General features: G+C 46.1%; 1 protein-coding gene across 8 annotated transcripts in view; it reads right to left on the bottom strand.

The window, feature by feature from the left end:
* PALM2AKAP2 (PALM2 and AKAP2 fusion) overlaps positions 1-20,301 on the bottom strand; it is a 505,394-nt gene that overhangs the window by 320,777 nt on the left and 164,316 nt on the right. For 6 of the 8 annotated variants that reach the window (XM_042965227.1, XM_042965226.1, XM_042965217.1 and 3 more), the window contains one exon: positions 7,982-8,027. In XM_042965227.1, the coding sequence (XP_042821161.1) occupies positions 7,982-8,027 (46 nt within the window). Of the gene's footprint in view, positions 1-7,981; positions 8,028-8,505; positions 8,642-9,508; positions 9,771-20,301 lie in introns of those variants that run through there. The other 2 variants (XM_042965219.1, XM_042965218.1) reach the window with 2 other exon arrangements.

The raw sequence follows: 20,301 nt of genomic DNA, 5'->3' as shown, positions 1-20,301 counted from the left end.
AGGGGTACACCCACAGCGCCGTAATAGGTACCGTGCCCCTCTCAAAGGCCTCCCACTGGACGGCCGGGTATCTGCCCGACTGCGTGGCCCTCTGCGTGAATTTTGTAGCCCATGCTTTTAACCAGCTAATCCGAAGCATACCCTTCAAACAGGTGTCTTCAAGTGACCCATAGAAACTTCACTCTCTTTAAATCAATTAAAACAACTACCCAAACAAAGACCTCCTCCTGAACAGCCACTTGGTGTGCGAAGATACTACATCACTTTCAAACTGAGCTCTCTGTAGGCTCCCATTTGGTCTTTTATTCTATTTCGCCTCTTGTAGATATCCACACCTCACAAACTCCCGGACATGTCCCAATGGGAATGTGGCACTGATCAAGACCCAGGCCACGATCTTCCTTTACCATTAATCTAGCCCTTCACCAGAGATTCTCCACTTGTACTCCCCAGAAGAGCAGCTGCAGCTGGGAAAGCATCGCTTGGGGACTTGTTAGAAAGGCAAATTAGCAGGCCCTGCCCTAGACCTGCTGAATCAAACACCCTGGGAGCGGGATCCAGCAACCTGTGTTTTAAGGAGCTCTTGGATAATCCTAATGCATTAAAGTTTGAGAATCACTGTTCTACACCATATCTGTTAAAATGTCTATGTTCGATGCCAGTTGCCGCTATTACGAAGTTCTAAGTCCAGCTGGGTCTCCCTATATTGTCTATTACTTGAGGCTGATAATAAATTGAAATCACCTAAACACCCTGGGTGATATATGTGAGGGCGTCAGATTCGAATATTGTATTCTTAAAGATTCTTCTCTAACAGGAATTTCCCACATCAAGGTACTGATTGTCTACAATTTTTCTGTTAATTTTGAAAGAGCAGCTACTCACCAAGATGTGAATATTCTGGGTTACCATAATGTCAATGATTACAAGAGCTCACTTAATATCAGAAGAGACAGTAAATATGCACTATTTTTCCAACAATCCAAACATTTGGACACCAAACTCACAAAGCCCTGGTGAAAAACACCGAGGGGGATTCTGATAATATTACTTCCACAATATCCTTATGAAATCCAAATAAGTCCATGCATAAGAAAAGCACATTGTTAAGTTCAAAGTTCTACCTACATCTGGAGGTCACACAAGGTCGACCTGTTGACTCAAAGGAATTTTGTTTTGTCCACAAATTTTTTAAAAGTGTTGAAACTAGTTCTCTTTTAAAGGGAGATCTCACATTTTCGAAAAGCAGATTTCCTGCTTCCGGTGAAAATGAGTTGATGTGACAACATACATTCCATGTTCCCACATGGTATAAATTTACCGTGTCCTAACTGCGAAGAGGCGTCTGCTTTCCAAGTCCTCACGATTGCCCACTCGGTCTGTGTCACTCCTTTACGTTACCTGTTAGCCCTTGGAGCTTTGAAATTTGCACCTCCTATCCACTATACACAACCCTTTTCATTATTAGTAGTATCCTCCTGCACTGGAAATGCTCAGTAGCTACCATAGTCATCTGAAATTTCCCAGTTTGGCTAAAATGTTGAAGTTAGTAGAATTCATCTTTCACTCTCTTTGTGTCCATTTTCTGTTTAAGGATCCACGAGTTCTGATTTGTTGATTCACATACAAACAGAGAACTTTGGGTGCTTTCTATATCCTTGCTCTGGGCATTTCCCATGAAATTTCTCAAATAACCTTCACGACAATTCCATGAGGTAGGTATTATGATTATCCGCATCTTACAGATGAGGAAACCAAGAGACGGTGAGGTGAGGACATAGAGATGTTAACAGAAAAGCCAGGACTTGAGTCAAGGCTTTAGGATACCAGAATCCCTGCTCATAACTCACCAGACCATGCGAGTCACTGCTAGTCCAGGAGGCCACTGTCCAGTGTCTCCATGCATCAGTGACAATGTGCTGTCTCAGTCAATGTCACACCACATGATGACCGATGTCACACCACATAGTGATTATTGTCAAGCGAGTTGAACACTCCCAAAGGGGATCAGTGATGAAATGCGGGTAGTTCAAAGGACCAACGGCAGGGGTCCCAAAAGTGTTGGGCAGCCCCAAAGAAATGCACAAGCACCAATACTGAGCCCTGGTTTCCCCTAAACATTGACAAATCATACTCCACAAGTCCACCTGCTTGGCTTTTTTAACGATGACTTTTTAACGAAGGCTGCTGTATGTCTCGGGGCCCTTGCCAGAGTAGCTGCTCTTTGTCCCAAGAGGCTAAAGCCTGAAATACTCAGAGGTCCAAATAAGTGGCCAGAGAGGTGTATGACCCTGGCACATGTTTGTATAAGGCTTGCCTTGGCACCCTCAGACCTGGCAATGACCCTAAACGAGCCCAAAGCGGCACCTATCTCCTGGGTGGCCCCGCAGATTCAGCTGGGGTGAACACTTCCTCAGCACCAGTATCTGGAGCAAACCATCGTTTAGGCCTGAACTTGAAATTTTAGAAGCACAGTATCACCCTTGTTTCTGAGATGGAGGAAGAAACAAACGAGTGGTCAGGATCTTTGTTTCTTCATTCCTTTGCTGTCACCTGCCAGTGACACAGATTCACAAGGGACATGTACAGGGATGGTCCCCACAAGAATCCATTGTTTTACTATAGGGCTTGGGGTTTGAGTGTCTAAACCCTCTGAGTGGTCCCTGGCTTGGGAAGCTGGACTGGACGGGGATCACATGTAAACTGCAGGAAGGACTTCTTCCCAGGCTATGCAGACCAACCTAAGTGGCCTGGATCAAAAGCAGGCTGATTGGCCCCCTCTGCCCCTAGTTCCACACTCTAACCCTTATCATTTCACGGCAGGAAGAGGCATGGAGACATGAACACAAGGAAATGCCAGAAGTGTTTCTCTGCAAGTGCAGGGCACAGCCAGGCTAAGCCACCCACCGACATCCAGGCCTTCTCGGGACAGAGAATGGGAGCAGGTGGGAGCCACAGGCCCACTAACTGTGCTCTCTGCGTGAAAGTCTCAAGAGGCAGAGGAGCCCAAAGTGAGATCCCCAAAAGGGCACATTCCATAGAGGCACATCCAGGCCCACATGTCCTCAAGGTCATCCCTCTCCTCCTGACTGTGGGACTCTAGCTCAAACGATCCTTGTGGCAGCTTCCCCCGACCCCATCAGGGCACCCCTCCAAGCGAGATGTGCCACTAACACAAGGGATCAGGATTCAGGAGGGACTGGCCTCAACATGTCTCTTCCACATCTCACTGTGCGGGCTTGGATACCTCTGTAGAGTCATTTGTAAAGTGGAGGTAACAAGACCTGCCCCACACAGCTCAGAATTGAGGTAACCAGTGCCGGTTTTTATAAATCGCATACTGGTGTACAAATGCAAAAGACCATTTTTATTATTCCACAGAGTGGGTTCTTATTAAATGACAAAATTCTCTAAAAAGCCTGTGTAGGGGCACCTGGGTGGCTCAGTCGGTTAAGCGGCCGACTTCGGCTCAGGTCATGATCTCACGGTCCGTGAGTTCAAGCCCCGCATCGGGCTCTGTGCTTACAGCTCAGAGCCTGGAGCCTGTTTCGGATTCTGTGTCTCCCTCTCTCTGACCCTCCCCCATTCATGCTCTGTCTCTCTCTGTCTCAAAAATAAATAAACGTGGAAAAAAAAAATAAAAAGCCTGTGTAGATTGGATGGGACTTTCATATTTTTAGCACAAGGGGACATGCTCATGTTGGTCCCCAGTACAGGCCCCAGGCCTTGTCCATATGGCTCCGGGGGCTTTGGCCCAAGACGACCTCTGCAACATTTAGTTATCTTCCCACAGGTCCAGGGAAGGCCGTCTTCCTCCCGGATGCACAGACATAACATCCTCTCCCAAAGTTGATTCCCATTGAGACACAGTAGCTTCTTCCCCAAGGGAGCGTTACTCATTCCGTCAGAACTCACATCAGATCTCTCCATGCACCGAAACCCAGCTTGGAAGACGCTCAAAAGGATGTGGGCCTCCTGGTTTGCCTTGGCCTTTCCCAGTGCTACTGGATCAGTCTGCTTCTCCCTTGCTGGCTCACCCTGAGGTTGTTGGAACCACCTGCACAGTGTGCTCGTAGGAAAAGCAGAAGATGGGCCACCGTCTTAGGGGTAGCAATTAGGGCAGTCATCCAGGCAGCAATACAGGGGCTCCAGCACCCTGAAGTGTGGGTTCAAATCCTGGCTTTGACACTATCTGTTAATGTTGGGCTCTTTACCTATAAAATCTGGGTAAACACAGTGATTCCTACCTCATCGGTTTACTCGCATTAAATGACATAAGGTGTGTTAAAATGCACTTTAGTCTTATTACCGAGTTCGCGCCTTCAGCTACCGACTTAACTCCTACATGCCTTTGGCTTTCCCTTTCTCTTATTAACGGTTCCAAATACATAATAAACAAACAATAAACAAATAAATAAATAAATATCTTCTGCTAACCAGGAGGTGATTATATTTTATCTTGCCCAGTCTTCAGGACTTGCTCCAACGTCTCCCATCCGAAGAATGTTCTACAGCTCCTTGAGGTTAGGTCACCTGCTCCACAGGAGTGCTCATTTGCGTAAGTGCTCTTGGCACTACATAGTAACTGTTTATGTGTGTTTCTCCGTTAAGATTTTTTTCATCTTTTTTAACGTTTATTCATTTTTGAGAGACAGAGAGAGACAAAGACCGAGCAGGGAGGGGCAGAGAGAGAGGGAGACACAGAATCTGAAGCAGGCTCCAGGCTCTGAGCTGTCAACACCGAGTGACGTGGGGGCTCGAACCCACCAACCTTGAGATCATGACCTGAGCCAAAGTTGGACGCTTAAACGACTGGGCCACCCAGGCGCCCCCAGACTATTAACAACTTAAGGTTTAACAACAACAACAAAAAAGCAGATCACACAGTACCTTGTTGAATAGATAATGTTCAATAAATGGCAATTGTACTGTAATTCCCTAGAATTATTATTCACATTAATTCTGCTACAGAGGCAGTTTGCTATCTCCTACTATTATAGCTTTGGGAGTGTCCCTACAGATGGAAGGAGTGCCTGGGAGTAGAGACAGTTGTCAAAGATGGACTTGTTCTTCTTCTGTCAGGAAGTAGGATGAGATTCATCTTTTCTCGTTGATTAGGCTCTGGATTCAACTGGAAAAAATCAATTACAGTACCATAGTCTCTGAGTACTTTATTCTCTAGTGGGTTAAAAAAACAAAATCCCAGACTACCATGTGACAAATGGGTCACAGGACGTTCTTTCAGGATGTAAGTGTGTAAAAAGTAATATCTTCCATCTGATGGCTGAGACTTGGGGACACTGACTTTTTGGTATTGATAGTACCTTCCCAGAGGAGGCGCTCTGTGGGCACCTGCTAATGAATGGATGGATAAATCCTCGAGTGGCAGCTCTGGGCCTGTGTCTGAAGCAGCTAGAGGAACTGACGCTGGACACAGCCCTGGCCTTTATTCAGAATTAAAGGGCAAAGTTTTAAAGGCTGCTCAGACTCTTCCTGCTTCAGAGGTATTGTCTCTAACCCTCACGGAACAGGGTAGCACTGCAGATAGGAAGTGGGGACTCTGCCTCGACATCATCTAATGACAACCACATGCCTGGTACTTCACCTGCATCATATCTAAACCTTACAACCAGCCCATGAGTAGAACTCATGAGCTCATTTAACAGATGAAGGAACAATGGTCCAGGCTAACAACAGCCCAAGACCCTACAGACTAGAATCCTCATCTGTCTGCTCTGCCTCTTGGAGAGTAGCCCAAGTTGGTGAAGAGAAAGGAACTTATTCTCTTCCTCTTTCACATCTCCAGACATACTTCAGGAGCGCTAGGCTCCAGAGGCAGGCTTGTGAGCTCCCGAAGGTTCCCTGAGAACTCTAGGAAGGTGGCAGAGAGAGTCACGGTTTGCCGAATTTGGAGAGTGTGCACTAGGCCAAAGTGTAGCATAGAATGATTTATTGATATGGTCTCAAGACCCACTGCCCCCTCCCTTCTCTCTCTCTCTCTCTCTCTCTCTCTCTCTATCACACACACACACACACACACACACACACACACACACACACACAGTCATTTCACTGAGAGTATCTGAACCAATAACAACACATACATTAATTGAGGCTGATATGTTCATGAGAATCATCAACATCCTCCTAAGTACAGGACAAACTCAATTCCACAACTGAATATGCACAAGTATTTGTGCGTGTACTAATCATATAGTCAAGAGAATTCCAAACTACTGGCTGGATCTTTCTTGAAAATCCACTTGGCCCCTGCTGGGATCACCCAACTCCATTTGGAAAGGGGTGACCCCAGTGTGAGCTCTACTGGCTCCCTGTTCAGAGAGCAAGACCTCTCATAGAGCTCAGCTGTTCCTCAGGCATCCAGTAGAGCTGGTCACGCAAAAGCAGAAAATGTGACAACTGTTGGAAACCTTCCCACAGCCTATGGGAGCAACTGAACGTTCTCTGGAGCAGTCACTTCATGGGCGGTTAAAGCAGCCTATTATTCAGTTTATATAAAACACCCACCAGCTACTTGGCACCAATAACTGAATATCTCCATTCTTACCAAGTTCGTGACACAATGGCCACACTGCCTTGCCACTAGGTTTAGAAACCATAAACGACTTCATTAACCATCAAGATACACATGCACAGAGGGAAAGGGAAAGGAAAAAAAAAAAAACAAAAACTTTCCTGAGTTCTGAAGACCAAGTTCAAAGATTGCCCAACAGGCAAAAAAAACCATAGCATTTCAACATTGCCAACAAATGTCCCTCTCACTTCAGTGGTAAAATCTCCAAGACATTTCAGATTTGAAGTCGTTGATAAAGAGGTTCTCAGTGCTACGGAAATCATATCAAATGCTTCTTTTAAAGAGAAGGGCCTGTATGCATTTTCCCTATGAAGAACCTGTCCAAAGGATTTTGAAAACACTTTAATATACTTTGCTTCCAAAACATTACACATCGTTTCTCCAACAAATTTATATGTGTTTCCAGAGAACTCCTGGACCAAAAAAAAAAAAAAAAGGTACTTCGGTAGAAGAACGTCTGGAGACTCTTTTATGCCAGTATGTTAACAGACCTTCTCTTTTAATTGTTATTATTTCATATAGCAGCAGTAATCATTCCCTCATCTGCAAAGGAAATATATAATCCAGCTGTGGTGGCTCCAGTGAAAATACCACATCTGTGGATCATTGGCAACACTGTGGCAAGATTGCTCAAATCTACACAGTCCCAGAAAGTTCTCTTTTGTACTCAAGATGCACGAGGGTACACTTTTCTGAAAGTGCATGTAAACTTTGCCAAAACTGGTTGTGCCTTTGTATGCTAAAAACAGGTTTCAGATTATCCACCCCCTTAAGAAGGATGCTCTCTTGGAACATTATGCCCAGGACCCAGTCGTCAGCAGAAGTCCCCAGATCCCGCCAGGATGGAGGCTTGTGCCAGCGTCCTTGTCAATATCAAACAGCACAGGAGAAATTAACGCCCCGGTTTCAGGAGGAGGTTTCTACCGCGTGGCTGGCAGTGGAGCTGACTGCTGGTTTCCCACTTAGGAGACCGAACAGCTTCCACAAGAAGGGGGGCAGCCACCGCTCAGGTCGCCGTTCTCTTGGTTCTCCAGGGTATGCAGTCAGAGTAGTAGGGATCACTGGGTGATAATATTCCAGGAATCGCCCCTTCCCCCCAAGCCCACCCCCATGCGTCTGTTCTGTCTTTTCCCAAAGCCCAGTAGCAAGCATTTTATTTCTAAGCCAATCTTCCACATTCAAATCCCCAGCCCAAAGCGCGCCCTGGGGGTTTCTGTCTACAGACGTAATAAAAGAAAAGGCAATGTAGCTGAGCCTTGACAGACTTTTATCCCCCAAACACATGCCCTGCGGCTACTGTGCCGGAACGTCGATGGCCCCAAAACACTCGGGGTCCCCTTCCATCCCAGACAATAGAGCAAGGAAATAAAATGAAAGTGGACTTACTGCTATGGCTTGCAGCCTTTCCTTGTGCAATTCCGCCTCTGCCATCCTGGAGAAGGGCACACAGGGAGGGGAAAAAGAAAAACAAAACACACGCTGTAGTGACCTGAGGAAATGGATGGGCACCCCGAGGGGCTGCGCTAGAAGCCCGGCGAGAGCCGAGGGGCGGCCGGGGATCCGCTCTTGGGGTGGCGGGCAGAGCTGTGCGCACGGCTGGCTCGCCGGCTCAGCCTCCGGCCCCCGCCCGCCTGGCTGCGCCCCAGCGCCGCCGCTAACTGCACAGCTCCCGGCCGCCGGCGGCCGCGCCAGTCGGGGACGTGGGCCACGGGCAGCCGCCGGGAGGGCGCGCCCGCCCCGCGCTGGTCCTCCGCCCTGACGTCTCGGCGCCTCGCTCCGCCCCTGGGGTGTGGGGGACCTGCGGCCGCCGCCCCCCCTTGGCTCTAGGCGGGCAGGAGACGGCGGGCTGTCGCGGCGGGGGAGGTGGGGTCCCCAAGGCGCGGACGGGGAGCGCGCGTGCGGGTGGGCACCTGGGGTGAGGGCGCACGGCGAGAGGCTAGGGCGCACGGCCGGCTCCGGGGTGGACGCGCGCTGAGTCCGGGCAGGGCGAGGTGGCGCCAGTGCCAGCCAACAGAGGGGCCTGAGGCAGAAAGCGGGGCCCCGAGCGCGAACTGTGACGTGTGGGCTGTGGCCACCGAGTGTTCTGGCCGCCTTCTAGCGCATGCCAGATACTTGGGCTTCACGTGAGGACGTTTCCAGTAGGGAAGGGCTGCCTCGCCCGCATGCCTTAGATGGCGAGGTCCTCGAACGTCAAGTGGACGGAGGACAGGGTATAGCTCAAAACAGGCCACCCCTCTGTGTGGCCAAATGCGACTTAGGAAGACAGCAGAGAGTTTGTAGCCTTCGGAGCTCCACCAGGCGGGGCTTCACAACTTAGCTGTGAAACCGTGGGCAGCTCACTTAACCGCTCTGAACCTCAGTTTCCTCATCTGAAAAATGGAGTCTCCCCAGTGATTAATGAGATAAACTATATAAAGGTGCTTTGTAAAGGGCAATCTGTCCTGATCATTATCCTGTGACATTCTGGGCTGAAACGTTGAGTCTTTTCTTCTGTATGCCGTCTTGGAAAGGGCAAGTGGGATCTGGTCACTGAAATGCTTCACCTATTCTTTAAATAGTACTAAAGTGCATCTTTTGCGACAGGCCCTGGGCTGAATGTGAAAGATGGATCAGACCCAGTCCAAAAGGAAATAAATGCTAAAAACAAAAGAAATACTTCTTAATATTCAGGAGGGACCTGCTAAAATTCCGAACATTCATAAGTAAGCTTTCCTGTATAAAATGAAATCATAAACACTGAAGAAAAAAAAAAAAGGCAATGTGACCTCTATAGACCCTTGATGATTCTATAAACACAGGACTTGAAAGGCATTTTAAAAGGCATGCACATCAAATTTCCCCAAATCACCTCTTTCCTGGGCAAATTCTTGCAATTCAACTAAATTGCCTTTTCAACTTTCACAGAGGTTTTACCTGTCACTTGATGAGCAATTACTCCTCTGCCCGAAGACTGAAGTTAGTCCCCAAAACAGTTTTACTGATTGATTGTTTTCTCTTCCTTTTCATAACGGGTGTGGGTGGAGCTGTGTCTGTGTCATAAATCGAAGCCAATGCCAGATTCCACATTCTCACTCCAATATATATCCAGAACTCCTACTTTCTGGCTGAGATCTATCCCTTTCTTCAAATACTTCATTTTCTCCTCACTTCCAGCACCAGCTCCCACAGGACAAGTTCTTTCCAGGGTGTTTGCTCACAAATAAACCAAGCTGTTATTGCTTCAGCAGAGTGACTGTGTACCCAACAATAGTGGAGAGTAACAAGATGAGAAAAGTGAGGCCCATGAGGTTGAGAGACTCAGCCAGAGCCATAAAGCTGAGATTTAAACTCAGATCAGACTCTCCAGAGCCCATGCTCTTTAGCACTCAGCACAGGTTCAGCAAGTGATACGGTTGGCGGGGGAGGGGGGGGGGGAAGCAGACCCCTGTAATAAGCAAGTAATGAATAAGAACAGGACTGTACATTTAAAATTTGTTTAAATGGTAAATTTCATGTCATGTATATTTTACCACAAAAAAAATTTTTTTAAAGGGGTAAAGAAGGGAGATGGGATGGGAGAAGAGCCTGGTCACCTGTTGGAAATGACCAGTTGGAAAACTCTGAATCACAGGTGAAAAGAATCAGGATTGGGGATATAAATTTGGGTGTCATCTATTTTGAGGTTATAGCTAAAGAAATGAGAATGGCCAGAGTGAGAAAACAAAACAAGAAGAGAAGAGTGGCACCTGGGTGGTTGAGCATCGACTCTTGATTTTGGCTCAGGTGATGATCCCAGGGTCGTGGGATGGAGGCCTATGTCAGGCTCCGTGCCAAGTGTCGACCCTGCTTAAGATTCTCCCTCTCTCTCTCTCTCTCCCTCCCTCCCTGCCTCCCACCCCTCTCCCCTGCTCATGCTCTCTCTTTCTCTCTCTCTCTCTCTCTCTCTCTCAGAAGAGAAGGAGGAGGAGGAGGAGGAAGAGGGGAAGGAGGAGGAAAGAAAGCCCAGTAAAGGAGTCTGAGAAATATCATCTGAGAAGCAGAAGGAAAAATCAGGAGGGGTGTTTGTATCAAAAGCCACAACAGGAGAAAAGGGGTTTTCAAAAGGGTCACATGCTTCTGAGAGGTCAAGAAGGATGCAGACTAAGAAGAGGCTATTGGCTTGGGCAGTCAGGAAGCCATAGGTGACATTGGGACAGTAATGTGTGTGTGTGTGGAAAGTCAGCCCGGAAGTGATTATAGGGAGTTGAGAACGAATGAAAAGTAAAGGGGAGGGGCGCCTGGGTGGCGCAGTCGGTTAAGCGTCCGACTTCAGCCAGGTCACGATCTCGCGGTCCGTGAGTTCGAGCCCCGCGTCAGGCTCTGGGCTGATGGCTCGGAGCCTGGAGCCTGTTTCCGATTCTGTGTCTCCCTCTCTCTCTGCCCCTCCCCCGTTCATGCTCTGTCTCTCTCTGTCCCAAAAATAAATAAAAAACGTTGAAAAAAAAAAATAATAAAAAAATAAATAAATAAAGGGGAAGCATCTATGAGTATAAACCACTCCTTTCAGATCTTTGGATATGAAAGATGAAGGTGATTGGAGGAACAGGAAGGTGGTCTATGGGAAGCAGGGTCAAGTTAAAGGGTCGTTAGGTCAGATAAGACTTGAAATGTTTCTGGAATGAAGGGAATTTTGGCATCAGGAAAGTGAGGCCAAAGACACGATCAGAAGGGAAAATAAGTATTAAGTCTCAGATTAGACCATGAGCACTGGTAGCCTTAGAAGGAAGGAGTAATTAAGCAGGGCAGGAGGATGGAATGGGTAGAAACAAGAAGAAACTTTAAGATGAAGGAGAGAAAAGTTGAGTGTGTGACACGTGGCTTTGTTTTCCCACCTAATGGAAGGATCATTGGGGTGGAGGTGGGGTGGGGGACTTCAAGAGAACAGAAATGATTTGTAAAGAAGCTGTGGAAAATGGGAAATATTGAGACATGGTTCCCAACCAGAAGTTTGCATCAAAATTTCCTGGAGCACATTTCCCTGAACATATATAGAAATAAATTCCTATGGGGTGAGGTAGGGGTTAGGGATGGGTTTAGAACCACTGTACTGAGTTTACTAGAAATAGACAAAAGATTCATGACCAATTGTGTATACCTCCTCAGTGGTTTCTAACTACCTAAGACCCATGATACACACTGGTTGTGTGTTTACTCAGCGTTGAAGACTGTCAAGGCAGGTATGGCAAAAAGTCAAAGGAGAGATGAGATTCAGAATGCTGAACCCTGGGGTTTTGTCCAGGTGGAGGTGTAGCCGACTGATGTTGTTTGGATGCCCAATTTGCAAACCCCTTTCCTCTTTGGGGAATTCCCATATCACAAGCCATAGTGAGAGTTGAGAGCCACCTCTCATCACAGAACCTGGGAAATACCAGACACTTGCTTCCCCAGATCCCACAGAAGCGACAATATGGCATGCGATCTGGGCTCAGTCAGGCATGAGCATCTGCCCAGGATCTTGAAGACACAGCATCCCAGAATTCTTTCAGGCTGGTAGCTCACCTTTGGTCCTGCCCATTGTCCAAGCCCCCTTCTCTAGCCTTCTCGGCTATTCTGTGAATACACTTTCAGTTCCTGCCTTCTCTGCTCCTATCAACTGGAATCAGTTTCTATTGCTTGTCACTAAGAATCCTAAGTGAAACAGGAAGGCTTGTGAAATGAATGGCTGATGCTTGGCCACAGAGCAGAGGGAAAACATCTTCTCCTCTCACAGCACGGCTGCCTTCAAATCTCTACATTTTAGAATTTGAAAAATCATTGAATCCATTACAAACACAGACATTTCTAACCCAAATTATGCCACTTCTTTCATAAACTTTTATTGTGTAGCTATTCTGTACTAAACATTAGGCTATGGCTTGATATCACAAAGAACTCATAGTCCAGTGCTAATATTGGTGACTTGTTGTCTTCCGCACATTTACAATCTGGAAAGATCTATTACAATGGTGCAGAATGTGTGTAACGAATCACTAGTTCATGCTGGGATATTAAATTGTGTTGTGTAAGCACTACCCGTATTGTTTAATGGTTTTTCTGATAGATGCTGCATCCCAAAGCATTACATGGAGAGAATACGGAATGCTAGATTTGCAAAATAGATGTTTTATTAATAAAAGTTTCAGTCTATTTTAGAGCATGAGTCCTTTGGGAACCACAGATGAACACAGCCTACTCCCCTGGGGGGAAAACAGGAGCCCTGTAAACTGAGAGGGAAATGACTTGCCAAGACCCGTTGAGTGAGTAAAAGTTAAAGTCTTGTTAAGTGGAAGCTAGGAGCGTGAAATTTCAGAGTAACCTGAAGCTTTCTCTTGACAAAAGTAATTTTAAAAGGAATGCCCGGGTCCTCCACAGTGTTTGTATTCGTATGAGCTCTCTTTTGCCTTTTAGGGTCTTGTAGAATATGTAGTCATTCAAAACATATGTGGTAGCTCTGCACAGAATCAAAAGGAGGGGAACGGTGGTTGGAGGCTTTTGGCTCCTTTGGTTGTGAACAATTTAGGAAAGTTGATGGGATTTCAAGTATGTGCTGTGTTTCTCTATGTGATTCGAATGATAGATTCATCTAGAGAGTTTTCATGGGGCAAGAAAGAGAAGTTAGAAAACAGAACCAACCAAGATTAGGCTGGATGTCACTTAAGATATATGTTGACTAGGCTCTGTACATGGAAGATTCAAAATGAGCAGTTGGAAATCTATCTAGAAGTGAACGTTAGTATCTTAGTTTGATGGCTTCCTTTTCTCTTGGTTCACTCTGGACATGTCAGCTGACTGATGCTGTGGGTCAGCATCATTTCACGAGAGGAAATGAAGTGGTATAAGGAAGGTATATGGGAATTAGAGCAGGGTAGTTAAGGATCATCCTACATTTGTCTTGCTTGATACTCACATGTTGGCTCATAATAATCCTGTTACTGATAACAGTTTTGAAAAGTGGGATTAGGAAGTAGTAGGTGGGTGTTACACAGAAAAAAGGCATGAACTCTACGGACAAGTGTGAATCCCGGCCCAGAGATTCATCGACTACACCCTTTGAATTCTTTTAGGTGCCCTTTCCTTCTCTTTAACATGGGATGATAACTTTAACCTCATTGGGGTGTTGTGAGAGATCAGGGCATCAGCATAAAATACTGAAAAGAGTGACCACAGCAGCTGCTCCAGAACCAGTAGGTCCTAATTACTCAACCCGATGTTGCTTCATTAATAATGTCATAGATGGGACCAAGTGAGTGACTTGGTTTTATCCATCCTTTTATGTAGGCATTTTTTTAAGAAAGGGGGTGAATTATTATTATTCTTAAAATTCCTCACATTAGTTGGTACTTGTATTTTCTCATAGAGGGGGATTCTGCTCTGTCATTTGTTGTCTAGAAACGTCATTACCAGGCTCTTTTTTTAACGATTCATAGACACTTACAGTCATATCTTTTGGACTGAATCAATTTAATAATTATAAATAAGAAGGAATGAGAAGGAAATGGTTAAGAAGAGATGGATGAAGTCCTAGGAAAAGATGGAAAACAAGCTTGATTTGGGGATGTTTGGGAAGAGAGCTACATACCTAGGTATTAAAGGTGCTCTTCGGTGGAGTTGATTCTAGGTTTGGGTACAAATTAGCTACAAAGGGAAAAAGTCTTTGGGAAGGCCAGTCTGGTTATGTAATGCCAGCAGACACAATTGGGTCATTGGCTTCTCAGAGAGCTTAGGGGCCAGTCTAGTTTGCCCTAGTACAATGATCACGATGTGCCCTGTCAGCTTGGAATCCCTTGTTGCAGTGTGGCCGTCGACACTTTCATTGTTAGCCATGACTCGATAATGCTGTACACATTCTGGAAGTCAGCATTACTGACAGGAGAGAGACGTCCTGTGGTGCTGGCTGGGAAGTGACAATGGCCTATCAGTTCAGTCCTGTGTGCTCTCCTGGTTGGAGAATGAGTAATCATATTGGGAAAGCTTAGCTTCAGCCCCTACCACGTTTAGCTGCTAAGCCCGCATGATGCCCTTTGTAAGGTCTGGGGTCTCAATCTCACATGATTACTCACCCTCCATACGCTAGCAAATGTTTACGAAATCCAACTCTCCCAGATGGGGCCCCCTGGACAAAGTGCCTTTCCCCAAAGCAGCTCAAGGTAGAGTGGGAAGAGCATAAGAAAAAGTGTCGATCTTAGGTCCTAATCCTAATTCTGCCACTCACTGTGTGACCTCAAACAAGTCACTTAACTTCTCTGCACTGAGGCTTTCTGTTTGTAAACTGGGAAGAGGGACAGCTAACTACCTCACAAGGTTCTTATAAAGATGAAAGGAACTCATGAATGAGAAAGTATTCTGAGAACTATAAATGCTCTGTGAGTGTGAAGGACTACAGGGAAAGGGGTGACCTCAAAGTTAGGGACTTAGGGACATAATGACTGGTCAGCAGGGAAATATTTGCAGATCTGTGCAACACTGTAGCAGCCACAGGCTTGGTCCACGGGAGAAAAAACCCTGTTAATACATGAGACAAAAGAGGCTTCCAAGTTTCTGATGGGCTTCTAAGACCATCAAATCAATAAATGAAAATGATCACCACCACCTAGGACTCTCATTGACTCCTGATGTTCCTCAATCACTCAAGTGATTCTGCTTTCTCTGGTCCAAAGACAAACAGCCCCACATTCCGAGCTATATATTTAACTAGCTTCACTAAATGCAGAAAAGTGTGTAGGGGTCTGACGATAAGACAGGAAAAGCAGAGAGAAAGAGAAGGAAACAGAAAAGCTTGGATCTTTTGTGCCAATTGTATGTGTCGAGCCTATATTTGAAAGCTACTTGATCTGTGTTTACATGAATGTGTTCTCCTTTCTGCATTCATTCAGAGCTAAATTTAACCCACTAGAGGGGAAGGCATACTTGGGGAGGTGGAGGTGGAAAAAGAGCCGACACAGAGGCGGATGCTTGACTGGGAGCCAGGAGCACTGGGGGAGCTCCAGCACAGGGAAGATCGCCCCTCTGGAGGCTCCGAGGATGGAGTCCATGCGACTTCACAAAGGGACATGTTTTCATTAGAGCAGATGTGCCCTCCATTTCTGAGAAGCATGTGAGCTCCCAACAAGACGTTTGATCTTGTGTGTCGGAGAAAGCGGTTCCCGACTCTCATGAGCTCCCATGCCTGGCCCAGCCCTTCAGGTAGTGGACACTCAGCAGCTCTCCAGGCCTCCCCCAAAGAATGCAGTGTCTGTCCCCATGGGAAAAGTAGCGGGGAGGCTGGCAGGGCTGCTTCTGACGCAAAGTTGAGCTTGCCTTCCGTGGCGGTGCCATTCCAGACATGTTCCCTCCTGGGGCAACTTTCTTAGGATAGGGGGTGGGGGAGAAGGAGGTTGTTGCATTCATAATCTGAGTTGCATTAAGTGTTATGCACCCGTAACGGATACAAGATGGTTTTGCCTGTGCTGGGACTCAGCCGCCGCCCTCTCTCAGTCCTTTGTGATCTCTCTTCTTCCCACTCAATTACCACTCTCCTCCTCTAACTCCTTACTGTTCACTCGTCTCCGAGTCAAGCCCTCAGTGGGCCATGGTTTGCAAATGGACCAGTCCTTGCCACTCAGATAGGTTTTCCTATGACTGGAGAGTTCTCTGCTAGAAGCGAAGACTTCCCTACAGAACAGGCAGTCAGCTTCCATCTGGGACTCGGTCCCCCCTTGTCTTGTGGAAATATCCCTTTGTTAGGATGGGGGAGGGGAGGCCCCTTGGCTTCTGGGATGGTTCTCCTTTATTTGAGGCTCAGCTAAGTCACCCCAGCATCTTGTCAAGCTTTACCCTGTGTATAGCCTCTCCTACTCTCTACTCCTCCCCAGAGAACTTGACACCTTCTTCATCTGTTTGTCCCACTCCAAATTTGGTGCTTTCTCATACCATATGCTATGTCTGGAATGTAGCCTCCCCCTCGCTTTTCTAACTTTCCAAGTCTCCTCTTGTTAACTCCACAGAGTTCCAGAAATCCCAGCCCCTCAGGGTATGCCTGGCGGTCCCTTTGGGAAGAAAATTGGTTATCCCTCCTAATTCCTAACATAGTGTGTGACTTACAAATTGATTGCTTGATTTGTGATTCTTTCAGTTAACTTTAAAAATCATAAAATCAGAGCCCTGAAGGAGACCTTAAATTAATCAGTATCCCTCAGGCTGCCATGATGGTTGTTGGCATGTCACAAAGCTACTTAAGTTGGGAGGAAGCATGGGTTGGACAACCCTGGCCTTAACTACCAGTTCTACCACATAATGACCTTGAGAAATTTATACGACTTCTTTGAGCTTAAGTTATTTTATCTGTAGAATGGGAAAGATAATAGTATCCATTTCATGAGATTATTGTGACCATCAAATGAGGTAAGGTATCCAAAGCTCCCGACATATTGTAGGTGGTCAGTGAATAGTTTTATTATTATGAGCATAATCCTATTTATTCATTGATACCTGTATCAGTCTGGATAGTTTTGCCTGGATGTGCCTGTGTTCGAGGGAAGGCTCCTGAGTTGCTTGTTTGGGCCAGCCCCGGGTACTATGGACTGCAGGCTTGTGTCCCCCAAAATACATATATCGATACCCTAATCTCCAATGTGATGGAGACAGGGCTTTTGAGAAGTAATTGGGTCATGAGAGTGGAGCCCTTGTGATGGGATTAGTGCCCTTAGAACAGGAGGCATTAGAGAGTTTGCTTTCCTCTCCTTCTCCACCATATGAGGACACAGTGAGAAGACAGCCATCTGCAAACCAGGAAGAGGTTCCTCACTAGGAACGCAGTCTATCTGCACCCTAATCTTGGACTTCAGCCTCCAGAACTGTAAGGAAACGTTGTTTGTTGTTTAAGCACCTTATGGTCATTTGTTATAGCAGCTCACAGCTGACTAAGACACTACGTCTGCCCATATGGCCCTTCAGACTAGAGCTGCTCGTGAAGGCTCTCGACTACCCTTACCACTAGAGTTTGCTATCCAAGGTCTTCTGACGGTGTGCAAACTTTTTCATAACACTTTGGCTTTGCCAAAGTCTGCACATATCATGACAGACTGAAAGAGAGAAAAGTGCAAAGTGTTCTAAAGTGATATATGTTACCATCTTGAACAGTGATCCTAAGCTTTGCGGGAGGGCAAATCACAGAATCCTTTTGAGAATCTGGTAGGAAGTAGGGGATGTTTCCCAGGGAAATGCATATGCATACAACATTTTGTGGACAATTTCTGAGCTTTCAGGAACCTTTTGAATTCTTCCATGGATACCCTGAGAAGATCCATGGATCTCTGGTTTAAAAAAAAAAAAATTCTCTGCTCTGGAACCTAGAATATCAGAACAATTGAGAGAGACAAGAGAAAAGATTTATCTCCAAGATCCAAGAAGCTCACCTTGGTTATTAATGCAAGAGTGCGGGAAGTCTGGAGAACTCATGCGTAGCCTCATCGTGCCCCTGACCTAGACAACAGCTGCCCAAGCTGCTTGCTATTGGCTCTGAGAGCTGCCTTCCTTTGTTCCAAATCACAGCTCTTGGCAGAGAAAAGGCACTGGGCCAATGAACCCTCTCCCTGGGCATGAGCTACCTCTCTCTCTCTCTCTCTCTCTCCCAACCTGAAACTTCCTCTGACCAATGTCTATCCAGCCTTTAGTCCTTCTAGAATGGCCTTCACTTGATCTCCCCTGAAAAGATCTGTCCTGCATCTGTATACAGCAGGTAATCTTTCAATCTATTCTTGACTCCTAGGATTAGCTTGAAACTGCTTTCTATCCAAACAAATACAGGTATCAGGACCATGCATTTGAACAGAATAATGAACTGATTTGTCCATATCACCCTCGAACAGCATTAGGCTGTACTTCATCAGGCACCATTATGAATAGCCTACAATATTCAAAATCTACTTTCCAAGGCTGGCCCCACTTTCTTGCGTCCACCACTGCTGAGGGAAGTCATTTGACTTCCAGTTTGGAACTACCAGCAAGAATTCGAGCTTGACCCAAAACCACTGGACTCTCTAACTTCCAAGGAAAACAGCCCGTCGCTGAATTAAAGACACTGTTAGGTTGGTTGGAGCCAAAACAAATGGAGCAGCCTTTTCCTTAATAAGGGGGAAGCAGCCTGTCCAAGGTGGTGAGGCAAGCAGCAAATGAAGTGTCAGATTTCAAACCCTAGCACCCTGGAAAGCCAGGCAAATGACAGTGTCTTTTAGGATGACTTCAGGGCAGTCTGAAGGATTGAAGTAAAACAGTCTGAGCAAGTGAAATCCTAAACTTGATAATCCCATTATTTTAAAAAACGTCGTTAACAGCCCTAGTCCGTAGAAGAGACATTTGGTAAGAATATGACCATTGTCAGAAAAAAAAAAAAAAAAAACGGGCAAAGATACACTTTGCCATTTTACTTTAACAGAAATATGAACGAGTGCTTTCCTGATTTGTAAGAAAGCAGAAACAGATTGATTTAAGTAAAAAGCTGAACGTTTCCAAATGTCTTGCTAAATTAAATAAAGGTTTGAATGGAGTGTTAGAGAGAATAGCTTGAATTTAAGGGTAAAATTTTGGTTTATTAAATTTATAAACATGTACATGATGCTTATTCTGTCCCTGGATCCCTTCTAAGTGATTTGCAAGCATTAATTGATGTAATCCTCCTAATAGCCCTATACGGGCTGCATTATTATACCCATTTTACAGACAAGGACACTGAGACACAGAGAGCTTCCACCCAGCTTCTAGGTGACAGATGTAATAATATCAAGTAACAGGCTTGTGCTGTTGGAAGCTTGTACCCGAGTGGGGCTATTTCAATGTGCGGGGGCGGGGGGGGGGGCAGCAGTTAACTGCATTATAAATAATATGCAATTAAAAGAGTAAAAGTGATTTCTTTCATTTTGAGGTGCTTGGATCATCATCCTTCTGAAGGGATAAGACCTCAGATACAACCATAAAAAGGGGAATCAACTAAGTCAGTTTCTTCCACCATGCCTTTCTTTCTTTTTTCCCATCCCTTTGTCTGTCTGTATGCCTGTTGGTCTGCCTGCCTGCCTGCCTTCCTCCCTCCCTCCCTCCTTTCCATCCTTCCTGGTCCAAGTATTGGGCACACACTTCTCACCAAGCGTTGTCCCAGGTCCTGGGGATCAGCAGAGAACAAGACTTACATTCCAGGGAAGGGAGAGAGACATGAAAAGCAGGGAAATCTACAATATAACTTCAGAAATGTTCTGAGGAAAACTAACCACACTAAGAGGAGAGAGTGGTGTGGGGATGAGTAAGTGACACTCTATCAGAGAAACCTGAATGGAGTGAGTGACAGAACCATGTAAATATCAAGGGAACAGTGTCCCGGGCAGAGGGAGCAGGCAACGGAAAGCCTCTGTGATGGGACACGGCTGTGCTCAGCACCTTGGAGAGGCAGCAAGGAGACCGGTGTGGCAGGGGCAAAGGGAGTGAGGTGATAGTTGTGGGAAAGGAGGACAGAGAGTGGCCTGGTCAGAGCACGGCCTCAGGAAGGTATGGACAAGGTGTGAAGGAACGTATTTATATTTTAAAAGATCACTCTGGGGATGCCTGGGTGGCTCAGTTGGTTAAGCATCTGACTCTTCATTTTGGCTCAGGTCATGATGTCATGAGTTCGTGAGATCAAGCCCCACATTGGGCTCTGTGTTAACAGCTCAGATCCTGCTTGGGATTTTCTCTCTCCCTCTCTC

Source organism: Panthera tigris, chromosome D4 (assembly GCF_018350195.1).
Source record: "Panthera tigris isolate Pti1 chromosome D4, P.tigris_Pti1_mat1.1, whole genome shotgun sequence".
Classification (NCBI taxonomy): Eukaryota; Metazoa; Chordata; class Mammalia; order Carnivora; family Felidae; genus Panthera; species Panthera tigris.
Note: the sequence above shows the minus strand (reverse complement) of the source record. Positions and strands in the feature narration are given on the sequence as shown.